This window comes from Natator depressus, chromosome 1 (genome assembly GCF_965152275.1).
Source record: "Natator depressus isolate rNatDep1 chromosome 1, rNatDep2.hap1, whole genome shotgun sequence".
Lineage (NCBI taxonomy): Eukaryota > Metazoa > Chordata > Testudines > Cheloniidae > Natator > Natator depressus.
Window position 1 is genome coordinate 37,071,339 of NC_134234.1, and position 18,915 is coordinate 37,090,253.

Sequence of the window (18,915 nt, forward strand, 5' to 3'; positions counted from 1 at the left end):
CGAGAAGATTTTATTTAGCACAATATCTACTTTATTTTTTGTTTTAATTCGTGAGTTGAGAGAAAATGGACAGATATGGGCACAAACAGAAGCTGTGTTATTGTAAAAATTGCTTTGCTCTCATATTTTATTGTAAAATGAATGTGTTTAGGTACTGGCTCACCATGTTTACAGTTTGACGTGACTAGATCACAGGTGCTTTGGTCTTGTGTAAGTCAATCACTTTTAATCAGAATCAAAAAATGCCTGAAGATTCACTCCCCTCCTCTATAATGTACTCAAACAATAAGGATTTTGCCCCCATCGGGTCTGTTGTATGTTACAATATAATTTCATACAAAAAGAAAATGTTTAAGGTTAAAATTCAAGCATTCAAAAGTTAGGAAAGTTAGGAGAGAGTGTTCACTGAATGGGTAGCTATTCAATATTTCTTTTTATACTTATCATTTAAGTGTGGCCCTAAATCTTATTTACTGAATATTTTCCATACCTAGCACTGAATACACAATTATTTCCTCATGGGTTTTTCAATGGCACAATCACTGTAGTATCTCAGTGCTTTACAAACATATATTTATCTTCACAGCACACCTGTGAGGTAAGAGGGTGTTATTGTCTCCATTTTACAGATGGAGAACTGAGCCATGGCCTAAACTGTCAAAAGTGTCTACTGATTCTGGGTCCCCAACTTGAGATGCCTAAGGCCTGATTTTTCAGAGTACTTATAAAGTTCAGTAAAAAAAATGCTGTGGTCAATGCACGGCTCCCATTTAGTTGCAGTTGTGACTGCTCAGGACTTCTGCAAATCAGGCAATTGGCATTTTAAGATGAGCACCCAGAGATGACCCACACAGTTATTGACCACCTGTGAAAAATTTGGTTTAAACAACTTGCCCCAACAGAGGCAGAGATAGAGTCCTGTCCTCCGGGGCTGCATTAAACTTTCTGAACTGCAAAACCATCATTTCACTTCCTGTCAGCTCCTGCGTCTACACCCCTTCCAGCTTCTGCAATTAAGCAGGTAGGAATCTACAGATAGAGCACCATTCATCTTGTGCACTGAATGCGGGATAAAATAAGGACTGTATCATACAATGCTTATACACAAAGGGGCTGAATTAAAGTTGTACAGTCAATTTTAATTCCAGAATTTCCCAACCTTTGAGTAAAGCAGGTTGACATTTTTTCATCAGAATAGTTTTTTGACACAAAAAGACCTATTGCCCAAAATTAAAATGTTCATAAAAGTTTCATTTGACTTATAATTTTCAAGTTTTTCAACCAAAACCCCCACAGAAGCTAATAAATCTTTGGTGAAATATTTGATTTGTTTAAAAAAAAAACCCACCATTTTTCCCCCCAAATAATTACCTGAATCCAATTTTTGTTTTGTTTTGTTTTTGTTTTTGAAAGCCCGTTTTGGTACAATTCCTTACCTTTGGCTTAAAAAAAATAAAAAAGCAGAACAAATTTACCAAACCCCCCATTTTTTCCTGGAAACTGAACATTTTTACTACATATTTTACTCCATAAAGTTAAGCGCATACATAATTAAGATGCCTGGAAATGCCTTGGGGTACGGATTCTGTTAACTGTTCAGCATAGTTACCACATTGTACAGCTTCACATACACTTGCTGTACACCTACAACTACATCACAATATTAGCAATGCCAAGTGTTCAAAAATCATGACCCCTTGAGAGGCTGGGCTGCAGGGGCCTGGGGTCTCTCTGGGGGAGGTGGAGGGAGCTGGGCAGGGCTGCAGGGGACTGGGGTCTCTGGGCTGAGCTCCAGAAGGCTGGGGTCTTCCAGGGCAGATAGGGGGGCTAGGCTGCAGAGGGCAGAGGTCTCCTGGGGGGTTGGAGGCAGAGCGGCAGGGGTCTCCCAGGGATAAATGGGGGTGCAGGGCTGCAGGGGACTGAGGTCTCCCAAGGCAGATGAGGGTAGGAGGGGGAGGGAGGCGAGGGGGGTCTCCCAGGGATAGGTGGGGTCAGGGGTGCTGGAACAATTTGTATAGTGGGGGTGCTGAGAGCCATTGAACCAAACTATAAGCCTTGTATAGGATGGAAACCACTTCAAGCTAGGCGGTGCAGCAGCACCCCTAGTTCCAGCACCTATCAATGGGGTGGGGGCTGGTGTCAGAGAGCAGGGGTCTCCCCGACGTAGATGGGGGTGGGTGGGCCGAGGGGGCGAGGGTCTCCCGAGGGTAGATGGGGGGTGGGTGGGCTGAGGGTGCAGGGGTCTCCCGGGCGTAGATGGGGTGGTCTGCAGAGGACGAGGGTCTGCCGGGGATGGATAAGGAGGGGGTGGGCCAAGGGGGCGGGGGTGTCCTGAGGGGCAGGCCTGTAGGGGTCTGGGGTGTCCCGGGGGTAGATGGGGCTCAGGGGGGCAGGGGTCTGCTGCGGTCGACGGGAGTCAGGGGAACCGCCCGGCCGGCAGAGGGCGCTGCAGCTGGAGCCTCCCGCCCCAGCCTCTCCCCTTGGCGCCGGAGCCGGCTCCTCGGCGCCGCATCATGCGGGCCAGGCCAGCCCTTGCACGGAGCCGCGGCCGCGGCCGAGTGTCTCCTGGGTGGGCGCCGCCATGAGGCGCTGAGCGGCGGCTGCGTGGGGAGCATCGAGCCGGCCGCAGCCCCGAGTCTCCGCCCGGCCTTGTCCCGAGCGAAGCCCCGTCCGCTGCGGCGGCGGGTCCGGCCGGCGGGAGCGCGGGGCCATGTGAAGCGGAGCGGCCGGGAGCCCGCGCCCGGAGCGAGGAGCCGCCGCCGGCCCGGAGGGGCCCCTGCGGGGGGAACATGGCGACGTCTAATCTCTTAAAGGTGCGACCCAGGCCCGCTGCCCGGGCAGGGCCTGGTGGGAGGACGCGGGCGACCCGAGTCCCGTCTGCCGGTGGCGGCGGGGCCTGGGGGCTGCTCCTGGTGGCCCCCAGGGCCCGTCACTGTGGGGCGGGGGAGGTGGGTGAGCGCGGCGGCCGGGCAGGGGAAATGTGGGGGAGGGGGTGTAGGGAGAAAAGGGGGAGTAGATGAGAAGGGGGGCAGTGCTGAGGGCGGGAGGGACAGGGGCTGTGCGGAGACAGGGACCTGAAGGGCTTGTCTCTGAAGTTGTGGTATCCAGTATGTTGTAATATTGTGAGGGGGAGGGTTTATAACAAACCTTCATTTTACCCTGTGCTGGTGGCTGTCTGGGCTCGAGAGACACGGGTCTCTCTTCTCTTCCCCCCTCCCTCCAGTACTAAACTTCACACAGTCTAACCTGTCTCCAAATATCACACACCTCCCCCCCTCCCCCGATCAAATAAGCGTGGGGAAAGTATACGGTAACATATTTTAGACAGCAAAAAGAAAAGGAGGACTTGTGGCACCTTAGAGACTAACAAATTTATTTGAGCATAGCTCACGAAAGCTTATGCTCAAATAAATTGGTTAGTCTCTAATGTGCCACAAGTCCTCCTTTTCTTTTTGCAGATACAGACTAACACGACTGCTACTCTGAACCCCATATTTTAGACAGGACACTGTTTCATCCATTTCTGCATTAACAGAGAAACTAGAAACGCAATGATTTTTAGGATAAACAGAGTTTTAAATGATTGTACAGTGAATAAATATTGCTTGCATTACCACCATGTTCAAAATCTGATGGGTGCAATTTACCTGGAAGGAAAAAAACACTGAACATGTACCACTTATTTAAGCAGCTTTTTTTACATAATCTAGTGTTTCCATAAATTTTTGGTATATGATGATAAACATCTGAACGTTGACATATTACTCCGGAGGGCATTCTGCGCACAATATTTTAAAATTCTGCAAGTTTTATTAATAAATATATGCAGGGGTTCCAGCACGGCAGTGGGCAGCACAGGCCAGTGGCTGCATGAAGGTGGGAGATGATCCTGCAGCCCCCAGGGTTACAGACTCAGTGGGGAGGCTGCACCTGACCTTGACACAGCACAAGGCCTGGACCTGCCCCAAAAACACCCTGGGGCCTTGCCCCTCTGTGCCAGGTGCACCAGGTGTGGGGCAGGCAGGCTCACTGAGGCAGGATCTAAGTTTGGGGGGATCCAGGTGTGGGGTGAGAGGATTCTGTGTGGCACAATTTGGGTGTAGGCAGCTCAATGGGGGGTCTAGGTGTGGGGGGATTGGGATGCACAGAGGCTTGTTGGGGGGTGGTTCTGGGTGAAGAGGCAAGCCCCTCTGCTGAGGCTTCCTGGTGAAGGTGGTTGGGGCTCAGTGGAGGGGTCTGGGTGTGGGGGTCTCAGCAGGGGGCCTGGGTGCAAGGGGAGTGGGGCTTGATGGGATGGGGGTCTGGGAGCAGCTAGTGGGGGTCAGTGGCGTGGGGGCTCGGGGGTAGGGCTCATCAGGGTGGGGGTTTGAATACAGGGAGCTCAGTGGGGGGTGGTCTGGGTGCAGGGGTGGGGGTACAGAGACAGGAGGTCTGGGTGCAGGGGGCTCCAGATGCAGGGTTGAGCTTCAGTGTGGTGGGGTTTAGGTATGGAGGACTAGGGGGGTTCTGGGTGTACGGGGTGAGACTTGGGGGTGTCTGAGTATGGGAGGTCCGGTATGGGTAGGGGGTTGGGCAAATGGGGCAGCAGCTCCTGGCAGCTGAGGAGCGATGGGGGCAGGAAGCAGGGGAGGATGCTGAGCTTCCTGCAGCTGGGGGAGGTTTCTGGGAGTGGGTCTAACACAGCCCCAGCCACTCCTTGCAGGGGAAGAGGAAGTCCAGTTCTCTCCTGCCTCCAGCCCAGCCAGGACTAGCAGCTGATCCTGGCTCAGGGTACGAGCCACTGGCTGCAGTGATTTACCTCTCCACTAGCTGTTCCGGATACCCTAAACAATGTACCTGTGCTGCTAGAGAGTGGTGTGTGACTGCTGTTGCAGCTTCCCTGTCAGAGAGTCATTTTTCTGTGGGGAAGCAAAGAAATCTGCGGGAGACAAGAATTTGTGTGTGCAGAATTCCCCAAGGAGCAATAGCCCTTATCAGTTAAAATTGCAGAGTTCCAAAACCAGTATGTGTTGCTACGAAACAAAATGCCCAAGAGGGGGAAATGGGGATGCAGTATGATTATTTGAAGGAATCCTATTTCAGAATGCTAGGTCCAAACAGCCTACCTATTTGGTCATGTTTTACTCCATCACTGTGTGTATTGTGTTGTTATTTATAGTATGTTTAGGGATTTTGGATAGATTGACATTTGCTTTGGGAAAACATTAATTACATGGTTTTACAAACAGATGTAAGAAAGTTTAGCATCTCAGAGTTGATAGTATTTCACTTTAAATCTTCTAGAAAATAATTCCTACAGTTGTGGGAGAGTGCAGTGTAAGGCCCTGATTTTGTTAGTTGCAGAATGGTGATATCTGCAAAACTGGTTTTGAAAAAGTGTTTATAATCACATGTTAAATATACAAAGGTGCAGGCTCACCACAGATAATATAGATATAGATGCCTGGTAGATAACTTGGTGATGTCTATAAAGCTTTTAGATAATTAAGTTAGTAGTAATTGAATGCTAGTTTGCCTTTTCCATCAGAACATCTCAAAGCGCTGTACAAAGACACATAAATATGAACCCTTTTTACTAAAGGAGAAACTATGATAGAGATCGACTTTCAGGAAACCATACAGCAGTCCAGTGAGACCTGGGAATAGAAACACTCTTGACTCCCAGTTCTTGAGGCTTAAAAAACTACTACACTTAAAGCATATTAACACAAAATTCAGGATGACTGGCAGTGTCTCATATCCTTTCAGAATATAAAATGTATCTATACTTCAACCATCTGAAAACTCTACAATACAGAGTTAAACTTAGGCCGGGTCTACACTAGCGAAATTACTCCGGCACAGCTGTACCAATAGAAGATTGCTTATGTAGCCACTCTATGCCAATGGGAGATGTAATAAAATCATCACGATCGGTGGTAGCTATGTTGGTGGGAGAGCGTCTCCTGCAGGCATAGTGCTGTCCAGACCAGCGCTTCTGTTGGTGTTTTTTTTCACAACCTTGAGCTACCTAAGTTATACCGACAAAAGTGCTAATGTAGACGTAGCTTAATATTTCACCCCCTTTCTTTTTGGGTGGGGCAGAGGGTTGTGGTATGCGGGAATTGCAGAAGCGCTAGCTTTGTTATCACTCACCTCCACATCCTGGCATTCCACTAGGCGTGTCCAGAAAACACGGGAATACGAGTTTCACCAGATTCTAACTCTCTTGCATATTCTCAATTCTCAGTAGAACCCCGTATCCGAACTCGTGTTCACGCATTGTTGTGTATCCTTTCTGTCCTCTCTGCTACATTGAGGTTTTGGGGAGTTCTAACCGTTTGGTGGCCCACATCCGATACTACTGCTATACAAATAAGTAATAACTGAAGGTGTTGTCCCATAGGTAATATTTAGGATTAGAAAGAAAAGGTGTTAACATCTGGCTAGTCTACTTAGAAGAGGGAGACGGCCAAGTGGTTGAGTGTAGGTCAGATTTAGGTAGCTTCTGTTCACTAAACTGTACCTTTATCCTAGTAAATACAAGGCCTATGAGTTTCCCTCTCATTCCTTGTGCACTTTCCCCATGGTTCTCTATTTGCTTGGGAAGTGAAGTGAAATGAAATATGGCTTCCCCACGGGGGCAGTGGATGCCTTGACAGTTGCTGAGTTGAAACCTGACTGGGTGATGTCAGTTTGGAATGGATCAGTACAATAATTTGAGCCTCAGATATGCACCTTCATTCGCCCCAAAAATGAAGAATAGTAACATTTTGATATCACATGAATTTTTTTTTAAAGGGATGTTGTGTTTTGAAAACAGTTTGCTCAAACAACCTCAACTTTGGTCAACTAGTCCTCCCCTGGACCGTGATGAGGCACAGCAAATTTCAAGGCAATCTCAATATGTGTGTGGATTTTAACAAACTGATTTTGATAAGTGCTCTAAACAGTAAGGGCTTGTCTACATTATGCGCTGGATCGATGGGCAGCGTATAGGCCAGGCCTAAGATGGTCTCTGCCTTAACTGTAGTGGTGCTACACTCCTCTATCATAGGCCTCAGGTTGCAGGGGACAGTTCCTTGTGTCTGTATTTAAATATTTCTAGAGCTCATCGCATAAAACTGGAGCTGTTATGAGACTTACATGAATTATGTGGTTATTTCAGAAGTATATTTGCTACTCTGTAAATGACTGCATTACAAAAGTTAGTAAAGATGCTCAAACTAGTGCAGGGATCTCATACTTGCTTTCTGGAACTCTGAAGTAGAGAAAGGCTTAATACATAACAGGATTTTGATCTCCCAAAGTTCAGGGATGTTAAAATCCATGGTTTTCATTCAGATATCACAGTATATCAATACTGTGGTCTCCTCAGAGCCCTTGGTGGCACTGGGAGCAAGAAAATATGGTCCCTGATTGTGCAATTGGATCCATGTGGACAGAACCTTGTATCTATGTAGAGTCTCATTGGAGTGAACGGGGCTGCATGCAAGTGCAAGTAAACCCTTGCAGATTTCGTTAGGGATTGGGGCATAAGCTTAGTCCGGCTTCTGTAGGAAACCTACTCCTTTTTTTCCCCCCTTTCCCTGTTTAAATCCTGTATCTTATCCCATTTACCTTTTATTTCAACCATTCTTCTCCAACCTCCCATCCCTGGCAACCTGCAATATACCAGCTAGTTTTGATCTCTATAACTCACAGTAAATATTTCCAGCTGCATATTTTGGGTGTCTCGTCTTGGCTATTTCGTAATAGGACTTCCTTAAAATGTCAGCAAGGCATATATGCCAATTGCAGTTGTATAGTGGAGGCCTTCTTGTCATTAACATTGCCTAACCCTCAATATCTGTTGATAAAGCCCCATTCTTCGGCTTGTCCATAGTTGCTCAGTATTCAGTAGTAACTGCACTGCAGTCACAGCACCAAGTGTGAGAGCTGCCAGACAGTAGAGGTTGGTCAAATTGCATGCTAAATTTGAAGTTGATGTGAGAGTTGGATTTAATCACCCTTTAGGACACATATTTGACATCCAGGAGCTAGTATATAAGATCAGCACAGTAACATACATGTTAAAGTTAGAGACAAGGCGGGTGAGGTAATATCTTTTATTGGACCAACCTCAGTTGGTGGAAGGAGCAAGCTTTTGAGCTTCACACAGCTCTTCCTCAGGTCTGCAGAAGGAAGGAAACTAGAGTGTCCAAGCTAAATACAAGGTGGGATAGATTGTTAAGCAAAAAGGGTTCACACATGTTGTAGGCCAGTGGTTCTCAACCTTTTTTTACCCAAGGACCCCTAAACTTAAATAGACGAACCTGCGGACCCACAATCAGAGGCGATGCATAGAGGCGTCACATGCCCCGCAGATTTCTGCCTTCCATTTGGCCCTGATCCCTGAAGTGCTGATGTAGCAGGGCAGAGCTGTGGTGTGTCTCCTTGGCTAGCTGCTGCCTGCTCGTGGAGTCAGTGGCTGTGCGGCAATCCCTTCTGATGGCTGGGGAAGATCTCTCTTCTGCCGTGATCCTTCAATTTTTGGTTGCACCCCTCTAAACCCAGACAGGCTGGGTGACCTGCTGAAGTGAGTCGGGGGTGGAGGTGGCGCTCCCTCCCTCAGTTCCACTGCCTGGGGTTGATACTTGGTTTATTTTGTCAGACCCCCTAAAACCTGCTTGTGGACAACCCCCCCCCCCCCCCCAGGTGAGAACCAGTACTGTGCAAGACCACTTAAAATGAAATTGGCAACTAACACCCCTACAGTTCTAGAACAATGGAAGATTAGTAGATAGCAGGGTATGTAGTAAGTAGGGCTGTCAGTTAATCACAGTTAACTCACACGATTAACTAAAAAAAAGACTAATTACGATTAACAATAGAATATCAATTGCAATGTATTAAATATTTTTGGATGTTTTTCTACATTTTCAATATTGATTTCAATTACAACACAGAATACAAAGTGCACAGTGCTCACTTGATATTTATTTTTGATTACAAATATTTGCACTGTAAAAATGATAAAAGAAATTGAATTTTTTAATTCACCTCATACAAGTACTGAAGTGCAAATTTTTTATTGTGAAAATGCAACTTACAAATGTAGATTTTTATTTTTTTTGGTTACATAACTGCACTCAAAACCAAAACAGTGTAAAACTTTTAGAGCCTACAAGTCCACTCAGTCCTCCTCCTTCTGCCAATCACTCAGACAAACAAGTAAACATACGTTGATGGGAGATATTGCTCCATGCTTCTTACTTACAATGTCACCTGAAAGTGAGAACGGGCATTCGCATCACACTTTTGTAGTCGGTGTTGCATGGTATTTACATGCCAGATATGCTAAACATTCATATGCTCCTTCCATGCTTTGGCCACCATTCCAGGGGACAAGCTTCCATGCTGATGATGCTTATTAAAAAAAAAAAAAAGCATCCATTAATTTTGTGACTGTACTCCTTGGGAGGAGAATTGTAAGTCTCCTGCTCTGTTTTATCCACATTCTGCATATATTTCATGTTATAGCAGTCTCAGATGATGACCCAGCACATGTTCATTTTAAGATCATTTTCACAGCAGATTTGACAAAACGCAAAGAAGGTACCAATATGAGATTTCAAAAAATACTACAGCACTTGACCCAACGTTTAAGAATCTGAAGTGCTGTCCAAAATCTGAGAGAGATGAGGTATGGAGCATGCTTTCAGAAGTCTTAAAAGAGCAACTCTCTGATGTGGAAACTACAGAACCCAAACCACCAAAAAAGAAAATCTCAACCCTCTGCTGGTGGCATCTGACTCAGATGATGAAAATAACATGCGTCGGTCCGCACTGCTTTGGATCGTTATCAAGCAGAACCCATCATCAGCATGGAAGCATGTCCTCTGGCATGGTGGTTGAAGCAGGAATCTTTGAATGAATCTTTAAAGCACCTGGAACGTAAATATCTTGCAATGCCAGCTACAACAGTGCCATGCAAATGGCTGTTCTCGCTTTCAGGTGACATTGTAAACAAGCAGCATTATTTCCTGCAAATTGTAACCAACCTTGTTTGTCTGAGTGATTGGCTGACCAAGAAGTAGGACTGAGTGGACTTGTAGGCTCTAAAGTTTTATATTGTTTTATCTTTGAATGCAGTTTTTTTGTACATAATTCTACATTTGTAAGTTCAACTTTCACGATAAAGAGCTTGCACTACAGTACTTGTATGAGGTGAATTGAAGAATACAATTATTTTCTTTTTTACAGTGAAAATATTGGTAATAAAAAATAAATATAAAATGATCACTGTACACTTTGTATTCTGTGTTGTAAGTGAAATCAATATATTTGAAAATGTAGGAAACATCCCCCAAAAATAAAAAAATAAATGGTGTTCTATTGTTGTTTAACAGTGTGATTAATCACAATTAATTTTTTTAATCGCTTGACAGCCCTAGTAGTAAGTTGTCCTAATGGGCCATGAAATCAGTCTCTCTTTTAAATCCATGGTTTTTGGTGTTCAGTAGTTACAAATATGTTTCCTTGTCTCTCTCATATCCTGGGACCAACATGGCTACAACAACACTGCATGCAACATTAAAGTTAAGGAAAATGAAGTAAGAAGTGTGAGGGAAATGTAGTACTAGCTACAAAAATAATTGAGATGAGTGGGTATGCTCTCAGTATAAAGTGTCTCATTTTCTTTTATTGTATTACAGTAGTGCCTGAACCCCAGCTGAGATCAAGGCCCCATTGTGCTAGACGTTCTACAACAAGCAGTAAGAAACAGCCTTGCCCCAAAGAGCCTACTATTCAGTGTAAAAAAAAAAAAAAAAAAAAAAACCTCACTACATTAAGGAAGAGTTACAGTTGCTTGGTAGTGTGTCGTCCTGTTGCAGAATGTTGAGTTGGGGGAAAACTCAGACTTCTGAGAAGCGGGAAATGAAAGTGAAAGTTACCTGTGCAAACATTCCTTTTTGTCTTTTAATAGTGTTAGATGGAATCCAATGGGTGAGAGTGAATGGGTTGTAAAAGGAAGTAAAGTATATTTCAGGAACTGTGGGGTTGGCAGAGTAAAGGTATGTCGTCCTTTCCCCCCCCCCCCCCCCCCCCCCCAAGATGCATGACAGTTTTATTTTCCGTTGGGTCTTCTCGTACAAATCACTGTTTTTGTGATTCAGAAATGTAGCTTGTTTGATTAACAACATTGGTTAGTTTACAGTGTTTGTAATAATAATAATAGAAAGATATGCATGGTACTTTATAGACAAACAAGAATGACAGGCCTCCGTTCCAAGGAGCCCAATCTTTCACACGTCTCTTGAGTGATCTTTACTCATGTGAGCAGTCCATTTAAGTTCAAGACTTGTAGAAATGGGCCCTAAATTATGGAAATTTATATTTGCAAAGGTGTAGCTAATGCTCTGAAAACACTTAGTCATACATTTTTGTTTGTGTTAACAATGTGTACTGGGACATTGCTGAAAGAGAGCAGAGTTAAGGTTGCATGGGCAACCTTAACTGCATATCTTGGCCAGATTGAAAAGGGCTAGGATGGAATTGGAGGAGAGGAACTCCACACAGTGAATGTAGACAGCACACTCTGAGCTTAGAGATGGAAGGGAGATGGGGGAGTAGCTGCAGAGGCATGTGGGGTCAAGGGTGTGTGTTTTGTTTTTTAGGGTGGCAGAGACTAGAGCAGGGAAAGCAGAAGAGTAAAGGAGAGCATGAGAGTGGGCACAAAGGAATCAGATTACTTGATGTGCTGGGGTCAGTAGGGCAAGTAGGATGATGTTAGAGGTGGAGAGCAGAGGAGAAAATTGTGTCTGTGACGGTAGAAGGAGATGAGAGTTGTAGGAAGGGAAGGAAAGACGAGCTGAAAAGAGGGTGAAGGTCATATAGTATTTTTGTCAACTTTCTCTTGGGGAAAAAAAGTGGTGAAAACCTGTGCAGAGAGGGAAGTGAATATATGGTGGAGTCAGAATCCCCATCCTAAAGCAGAATATATTTTTGAAGAAATAGAGGTTATTTTGGAAGATAACTACAACTGTAAGGATTGTTCAGACATTATCTGTATGCATTTTGTACAAAATATAATTTTATATGTTATACATAGACTTGGCAGAGTTTGATTTTTTTTATAATGTCAAAGGATAATTTTAAGCTATTAATATTTATATAAATTATGGGAGGTGGGGGGGGTCAGACAATTATTTAATGACCGTAGATACTGAGGGTATGTCTACCCTATGAAATTAGGTCAAAGTTATAGAAGTCTTTTTTTAGAAATCGTTTTTTAATAGTCGATTGTGTGTGTCCCCACACACAATGTTCTGAGTGCATTAACTCGGTGGAGTGCTTCCACAGTACCGAGGCTAGCGTCGACTTCCGGAGCGTTGCACTGTGGGTAGCTATCCCACAGTTCCCGCAGTCTCCACCGCCCATTGGAATTCTGGGTTGAGATCCCAATGCCTAATGGGGCAAAAACATTGTCGCAAGTGGTTCTGGGTACATGTCGTCAGGCCCTCCCTCCCTCCCTCTGTGAAGGCAATGGCAGACAATCGTTTCATGCCTTTTTTCCTGAGTTACGTGTGCAGACGCCATACCACAGCAAGCATGGAGCCCGCTCAGCTCACTGTCACCGTACGTCTCCTGGGTGCTGGCAGACGCGGTACTACATTGCTACACAGCAGCGGCCTATTGCCTTGTGGCAGCAGATGGTGCAAGAGGCCTGATAACCATTGTCATCATGTCTGAGGTGCTCCTGGCCACCTCGGTAAGGTCGGTCAGGAGCGCCTGGGCAGACATGGGCGCAGGGACTAAAATAGGAGTGACTTGACCAGGTCGTTCTCTTTAGTCCTGCTGGCTTCTGGCGAGCAGGCAGGAGATGAGGATGGCTAGCAGTCCTACTGCACCGTCTGCTGCCAGCCAAAGATGTAAAAGATAGATGGAGTGGATTGAAACAAGAAATAGACCAGATTTGTTTTGTATTCATTTGCTCCCCTTTCCTTCCCTCCCTCCCTCCCTCTGTGAAATCAACGTCCGACAGTCATTTTGGTGAGATCTGTCAGGGGCACCTTGAAAAGTTTAATGGAGATTCAGTCCTGCCTGAAATACCAGGGGGAGGGATAGGTCAGTGGGTTGAGCATTGGCCTGCTAAACCCAGGGTTTTGAGTTCAATCCTTGAGGGGGCCATTCTGTGTGACAGTTGTTTTTGTTTCTCCTTGATGTAAAGCCACCCCCTTTGTTGATTTTAATTCCCTGTAAGCCAATCCTGTAAGCCATGTCGTCAGTCGCCCCTCCCTCTGTCAGAGCAATGGCAGACAATCGTTCCGCGCCTTTTTTCTGTGCAGACACCATACCACGGCAAGCTTGGAGCCTGCTCAGATCACTTTGGCAATTAGGAGCACATTAAACACCACGCACATTATCCAGCAGTATATGCGGCACCAGAACCTGGCAAACCGAAACCGGGTGAGTAGGCGACGTCAGCGCGGTGACGAAAGTGATGAGGACATGGACACGGACTTCTCTCAAAGCACGGGCCCTGGCAATGTGGGCATCATGGTGCTAATGGGGCAGGTTCATGCGGTGGAATGCCGATTCTGGGCTTGGGAAACAAGCACAGACTGGTGGGACCGCATTGTGTTGCAGGTCTGGGATGATTCCCAGTGATTGCGAAACTTTTGCATGCGTAAGGGCACTTCCATGGAACTTTGTGACTTGCTTTCCCCTGCCCTGAAGCGCAAGAATACCAAGATGAGAGCAGCCCTCACAGTTGAGAAGTGAGTGGCAATAGCCCTGTGGAAGCTTGCAACGCCAGATAGCTACCAGTCAGTCGGGAATCAATTTGGAGTGGGCAAATCTACTGTGGCGGCTGCTGTGATGCAAGTAGCCAACGCAATCAAAGATCTGCTGATATCAAGGGTAGTGACCCTGGGAAACGTGCAGGTCATAGTGGATGGCTTTGCTGCAGTGGGATTCCCTAACTTGTGGTGGGGCCATAGACGGAACCCATATCCCTATCTTGGCACCGGAGCACCAAGCCAGTGAGTACATAAACTGCAAGGGGTACTTTTCAATAGTGCTGCAAGCACTGGTGGATCACAAGGGACGTTTCACCAACATCAACGTGGGATGGCCAGGAAAGGTACATGACGCTCGCGTCTTCAGGAACTCTGGTCTGTTTAAACGGCTGCAGGTAGGGATTTACTTCCCAGACCAGAAGATAACTGTTGGGAATGTTGAAATGCCTATTGTTATCCTTGGGGACTCAGCCTACCCCTTAATGCCATGGCTCATGAAGCCATACACAGGCAGCCTGGATAGTAGTCAGGAGCTGTTCAGCTAGAGGCTGAGCAAGTGCAGAATGGTGGTAGAATGTGCATTTGGACGTTTAAAAGCGTGCTGGCGCAGTTTACTGACTTCGTTAGACCTCAGCCCAACCAACATTCCCATTGTTGTTACTGCTTGCTGTGCGCTTTACGATATCTGTGAGAGTAAGGGGGAGACGTTTATGGTGGGGTGGGAGGTTGAGGCAAATCACCTGGCTGCTGGTTACGCGCAGCCAGACACCAGGGCGGTTAGAAGAGCACAGGAGGGCACGGTGCACATCAGAGAAGCTTTGAAAACCAGTTTCATGACTGGCCAGGCTTCGGTGTGAAAATTCTGTTTGTTTCTCCTTGATGAAACCCCCCGCCCCTTGGTTCACTCTACTTCCCTGTAAGCTAACCACCCTCCCATCCTCCCTTCGATCACTGCTTGCAGAGGCAATAAAGTCATTGTTGCTTCACATTCATGCATTTTTTATTAATTCATCACACAAATAGGTGGATAACTGCCAAGGTAGCCCGGGAGGGGTGGTGGAGGAGGGAAGGACAAGGCCACACAGCACTTTAAAAGTTTAAAACTTTAGAACTTATTGAATGCCAGCCTTCTGTTGCTTGGGCAATCCTCTGGGGTGGAGTGGCTGGGTGGTCGGAGGGGCGCCCCCCCCCCACCGCGTTCTTGGGCGTTCTGGGTGAGGAGGCTATGGAACTTGGGGAGGAGGGCGGTTGGTTACACAGGGGCTGTAGCAGCGGTCTGTGCTCCTGCTGCCTTTCCTGCAGCTCAACCATACACTGGAGAATATTAGTTTGATCCTCCAGCAGCCTCAGCATTGAATCATGCCTCTTCTCATCATGCTGCCGCCACCTATCAGCTTCAGCCCTCTCTTCAGCCCGCCACCTCTCCTCCTGGTCATTTTATGCTTTCCTGCACCCTGACATTGCCTGCCTCCACGCATTCGTCTGTGCTCTGTCAGTGTGGGAGGACAGCATGAGGTCAGAGAACATTTCATCGTGAGTGCGGTTTTTTGCCTTCTAATCTTCGCTAGCCTCTGGGAAGGAGAAGATCCTGTGATCCTTGAAACACATGCAGCTGGTGGAGAAAAAAAAAGGGACAATGGTATTTAAAAAGACACATTTTATAGAACAATGGGTACACTCTTTCACGGTAAACCTTGCTGTTAACATTACATACATAGCACATGTGCTTTCGTTACAAGGTCGCATTTTGCTTCCCCTTCACCACATGGCTAACCCTTCCCCCTCTCCCCCGGCTAACAGCAGGGAACATTTCTGTTCAGCCACAGGCAAACAGCCCAGCAGGAACGGGCACCTCTGAATGTCCCCTTAAGAAAAACACCCTGTTTCAACCAGCTGACCATGAATGATATCATTCTCCTGAGGATAACACAGTGAGATAAAGAACGGATGTTGTTTGAACACCAGCAAACATACACTGCAATGCTTTGTTCTGCAGTGATTCCCGACTATGTGCTACTGGCCTGGTGTGGTAAAGTGTCCTACCATGGTGGACGGAATAAGGCTGCCCTCCCCAGAAACCTTTTGCAAAGGCTTTGGGAGTACATCTAGGAGAGCTTTATGGAGATGTCCCTGGAGGATTTCCGCTCCATCCCCAGACACGTTAACAGACTTTTCCAGTAGCTGTACTGGCCGTGAATGCCAGGGCAACTTAATCATTAAACACGCTTGCTTTTAAACCATGTATTCTATTTAAAAAGGTACGCTCACCAGAGGTCCCTTTTCTGCCTGGCGGGTCCGGGAGGCAGCTGTGGGTGGGTTCGGGGGGTACTGGCTCCAGGTCCAGGGTGAGAAACAGTTCCTGGCTGTCGGGAAAACTGGTTTCTCCGCTTCCTTGCTGTGAGCTATCTACAATCTCATCATCTTCCTCGTCCCCAAAACCTGCTTCCGTGTTGCCTCCATCTCCATTGAGGGAGTCAAACAACATGGTTGGGGTAGTGGTGGCTGAACCCCCTAAAATGGCATGCAGCTCATCATAGAAGCGGCATGTTTGGGGCTCTGACCCGGAGCGGCCGTTTGCCCCTCTGGTCTTCTGTTAGGCTTGCCTCAGCTCCTTAAGTTTCACGCGGCACTGCTTCTGGTCCTTGTTATGGCCTCTGTCCTTCATGCCCTGGGAGATTTTGACAAATGTTTTGGCATTTCAAAAACTGGAACGGAGTTCTGATAGCATGGATTCCTCTTCCCATACAGCGATCAAATCCCGTACCTCCCGTTCGGTCCATGCTGGAGCTCTTTTGCAATTCTGGGACTCCATCATGGTCACCTCTGCTGATGAGCTCTGCATTCAACCTGCAGTTTGCCACGCTGACCAAACAGGAAATGAAATTCAAAAATTCGCGGGCCTTTTCCTGTCTACCTGGCCCGTGCATCTGAATTGAGAGTGCTGTCCAGAACGGTCACAATGGAGCACTCTGGGATAGCTCCTGGAGGCCAATACTGTCTAACTGGGTCCACAGTACCCCAAATTTGACCCAGCAAGAGCGATTTCAGCACTAATCCCCTTGTCAGGGGTGGAGTAAAGAAATCGATTTTAAGAGCCTTTTAAGTTAAAAAAAAAAAAAGGGGGGGGGGCTTCATTGTGTGGACGGGTGCAGGGTTAAATTGATTTAACACTGCTAAATTCGACCTCAACTCCTAGTGTAGACTGGGGTGAGATTCAAAAACTTAAAGCATTAGAACTGTTCAAACACAAGTTGTCAGCATCAAATATCAAAATATACAAAGTAAATATCTTTATATCAAAGTCTAATAGGATCTCAAGTAGCATTTTTCTAACTTTATCTATTTGTAAATTTCATTTATCGATGGAAATATTTCAGATCGATTTGTGTACAGTGAAATCGATTACTCACAGTTATTGATAAAAATATAATCCTTCCAAGCCTAGTTATACAAATGTTTGTTCTACGGTTATATTTTGTTTGTAAAGTTAGTCAGCTTTGTTACTCTGACAAAAAGCAAGTATGTATTCTCATTCTGATGATATGTGAACTTGTCTACCACTGCACTATAGTTTAACTTCCACTGGAAGAATACTTCTTGCATCAGTCTCTACTCATTTATTCTTTTCTGTTATAACCATTTACAGGGCGTAGGATTTCGTTAAGAAAAAGGAAACTTGTTCATAGAGCATTGTGTAGGCAATATGTAGTGAAGAGAGAGAGTCTAAAATTGGTACATGTTATGCCTGGTATTCAGTGCCTCTTCAGACAGCGGATATTGGTATTGTTGAAATGCAATTATTGTGTTTTAATGTAGTATGTGAATGCTGGGAGGAAAGGAAAGTCAAAATTTCATTAGCAAGATTCCTTAAATGTATCACAGTGAAAGATGCTTACTTATTTTTTAAATTTACCTTTTTTCTCTATCTTGTGGATAAGATCACCTGGATTTGTCTCAGATGGATGCTTTCTGTGGTGGCACAATCGCCAGGTGGGAAAAGAATGACAAATACGTAGGGCCCTTCGTTTTCAGTTTTTATTTTATTTAACTTTTTCCTAAGAATTTATCAGTGTTTATTACCACAGCAACAAAAACAGATGAAAATCAGTGCAAAAATATTAATTTTTCTGGGTAAATATCGCAGTCTATTTTGGTGGACAATGGGAAAAATTAGTAGATTAACGCTTTGAATTCAGTTTATCAATGTGGTTTGCTGCAGAACTAAAACAGAACTCAAAACATGCCACTTCTGAGTTTAAGAGAAATATATCTCTGATCCCCAGATAAAACTTTATTTGAATAAACAGTTTACTGTTGTAGACTTAGAACTATTAGCCTGTAAATATTTACATTTAATAATTGGGCCACACTGTTTGCAGCGCATACATTCAATTTTAGCTTTTTCTCCTGTTTTTGTTTTTTAAAACTTTCGAATACTTCCTTGTGTTCTGAAACGTATTCTGATACAGACTTTTGTTTTCTTTCCATTTTAGTGTGTCAAATCTTTAAACCATTGTATGTTAGAAACTTGAGATGTGTACTTGGTGGGCGAGAGATTTATCAGTACGTTCAGATGAGGACATACTTAGAGTTTGCATGCGTTCCTGTTTATTGCAGTATCTTCTAGACCGGGTTCCCAAACTTGGTTTGTGGCTTGTTCAGGGCAAGTCCCTGGTGGGCTGTGAGACGCTCTGTTTACCTGAGCGTTCGCAAGTATGGCCACTCGCAGCTTCCAGTGGCTGCGGTTTGCTGTTCCTGCCCAATGGGAGCTGTGAGTGGCCGTACCTGAAGACGCTTAGGTAAACAAAGCGTCTCACAGCCCGCCAAGGGCTTACCCTGAACAAGCCACGAACCAAGTATGGGAACCCCTGGTCTAGACTAATACATAGCCTTACTTCAACAGGCAGTTTTGCATGTACACACAGACTTAATATATTACTGTAATATATATAGCTCATGCAATGTATTGTATTTTCCTAATAAAACAAGTTATTTTTTATATATTTGAATGATACACAAGTAGGGTGAAAATGGGAAAAAACTGAATAATACTTTTTGTAAAACCCAGGAATTTTTCAGTAAAAATCGGTTTAACTGAAAATGAAGGGGCTTACAAATAAGTCCTCTCTGTGGTCTGGTCAGTCCAGGGGGG

At 45.5% G+C, this 18,915-nt stretch overlaps 1 protein-coding gene across 1 annotated transcript in view; it reads left to right on the plus strand.

Moving 5' to 3' along the window:
* Positions 1-2,774: 2,774 nt before the first annotated feature.
* The window catches only part of CUL5 (cullin 5), a 78,789-nt gene continuing 62,648 nt past the window's right edge, over positions 2,775-18,915 (plus strand). Inside the window, exon 1 of the mRNA XM_074957527.1 lies at positions 2,775-2,813. Within this exon, the coding sequence (XP_074813628.1) occupies positions 2,790-2,813 (24 nt within the window). The 5' untranslated portion in view covers positions 2,775-2,789. The remainder of the gene's footprint in view (positions 2,814-18,915) is intronic.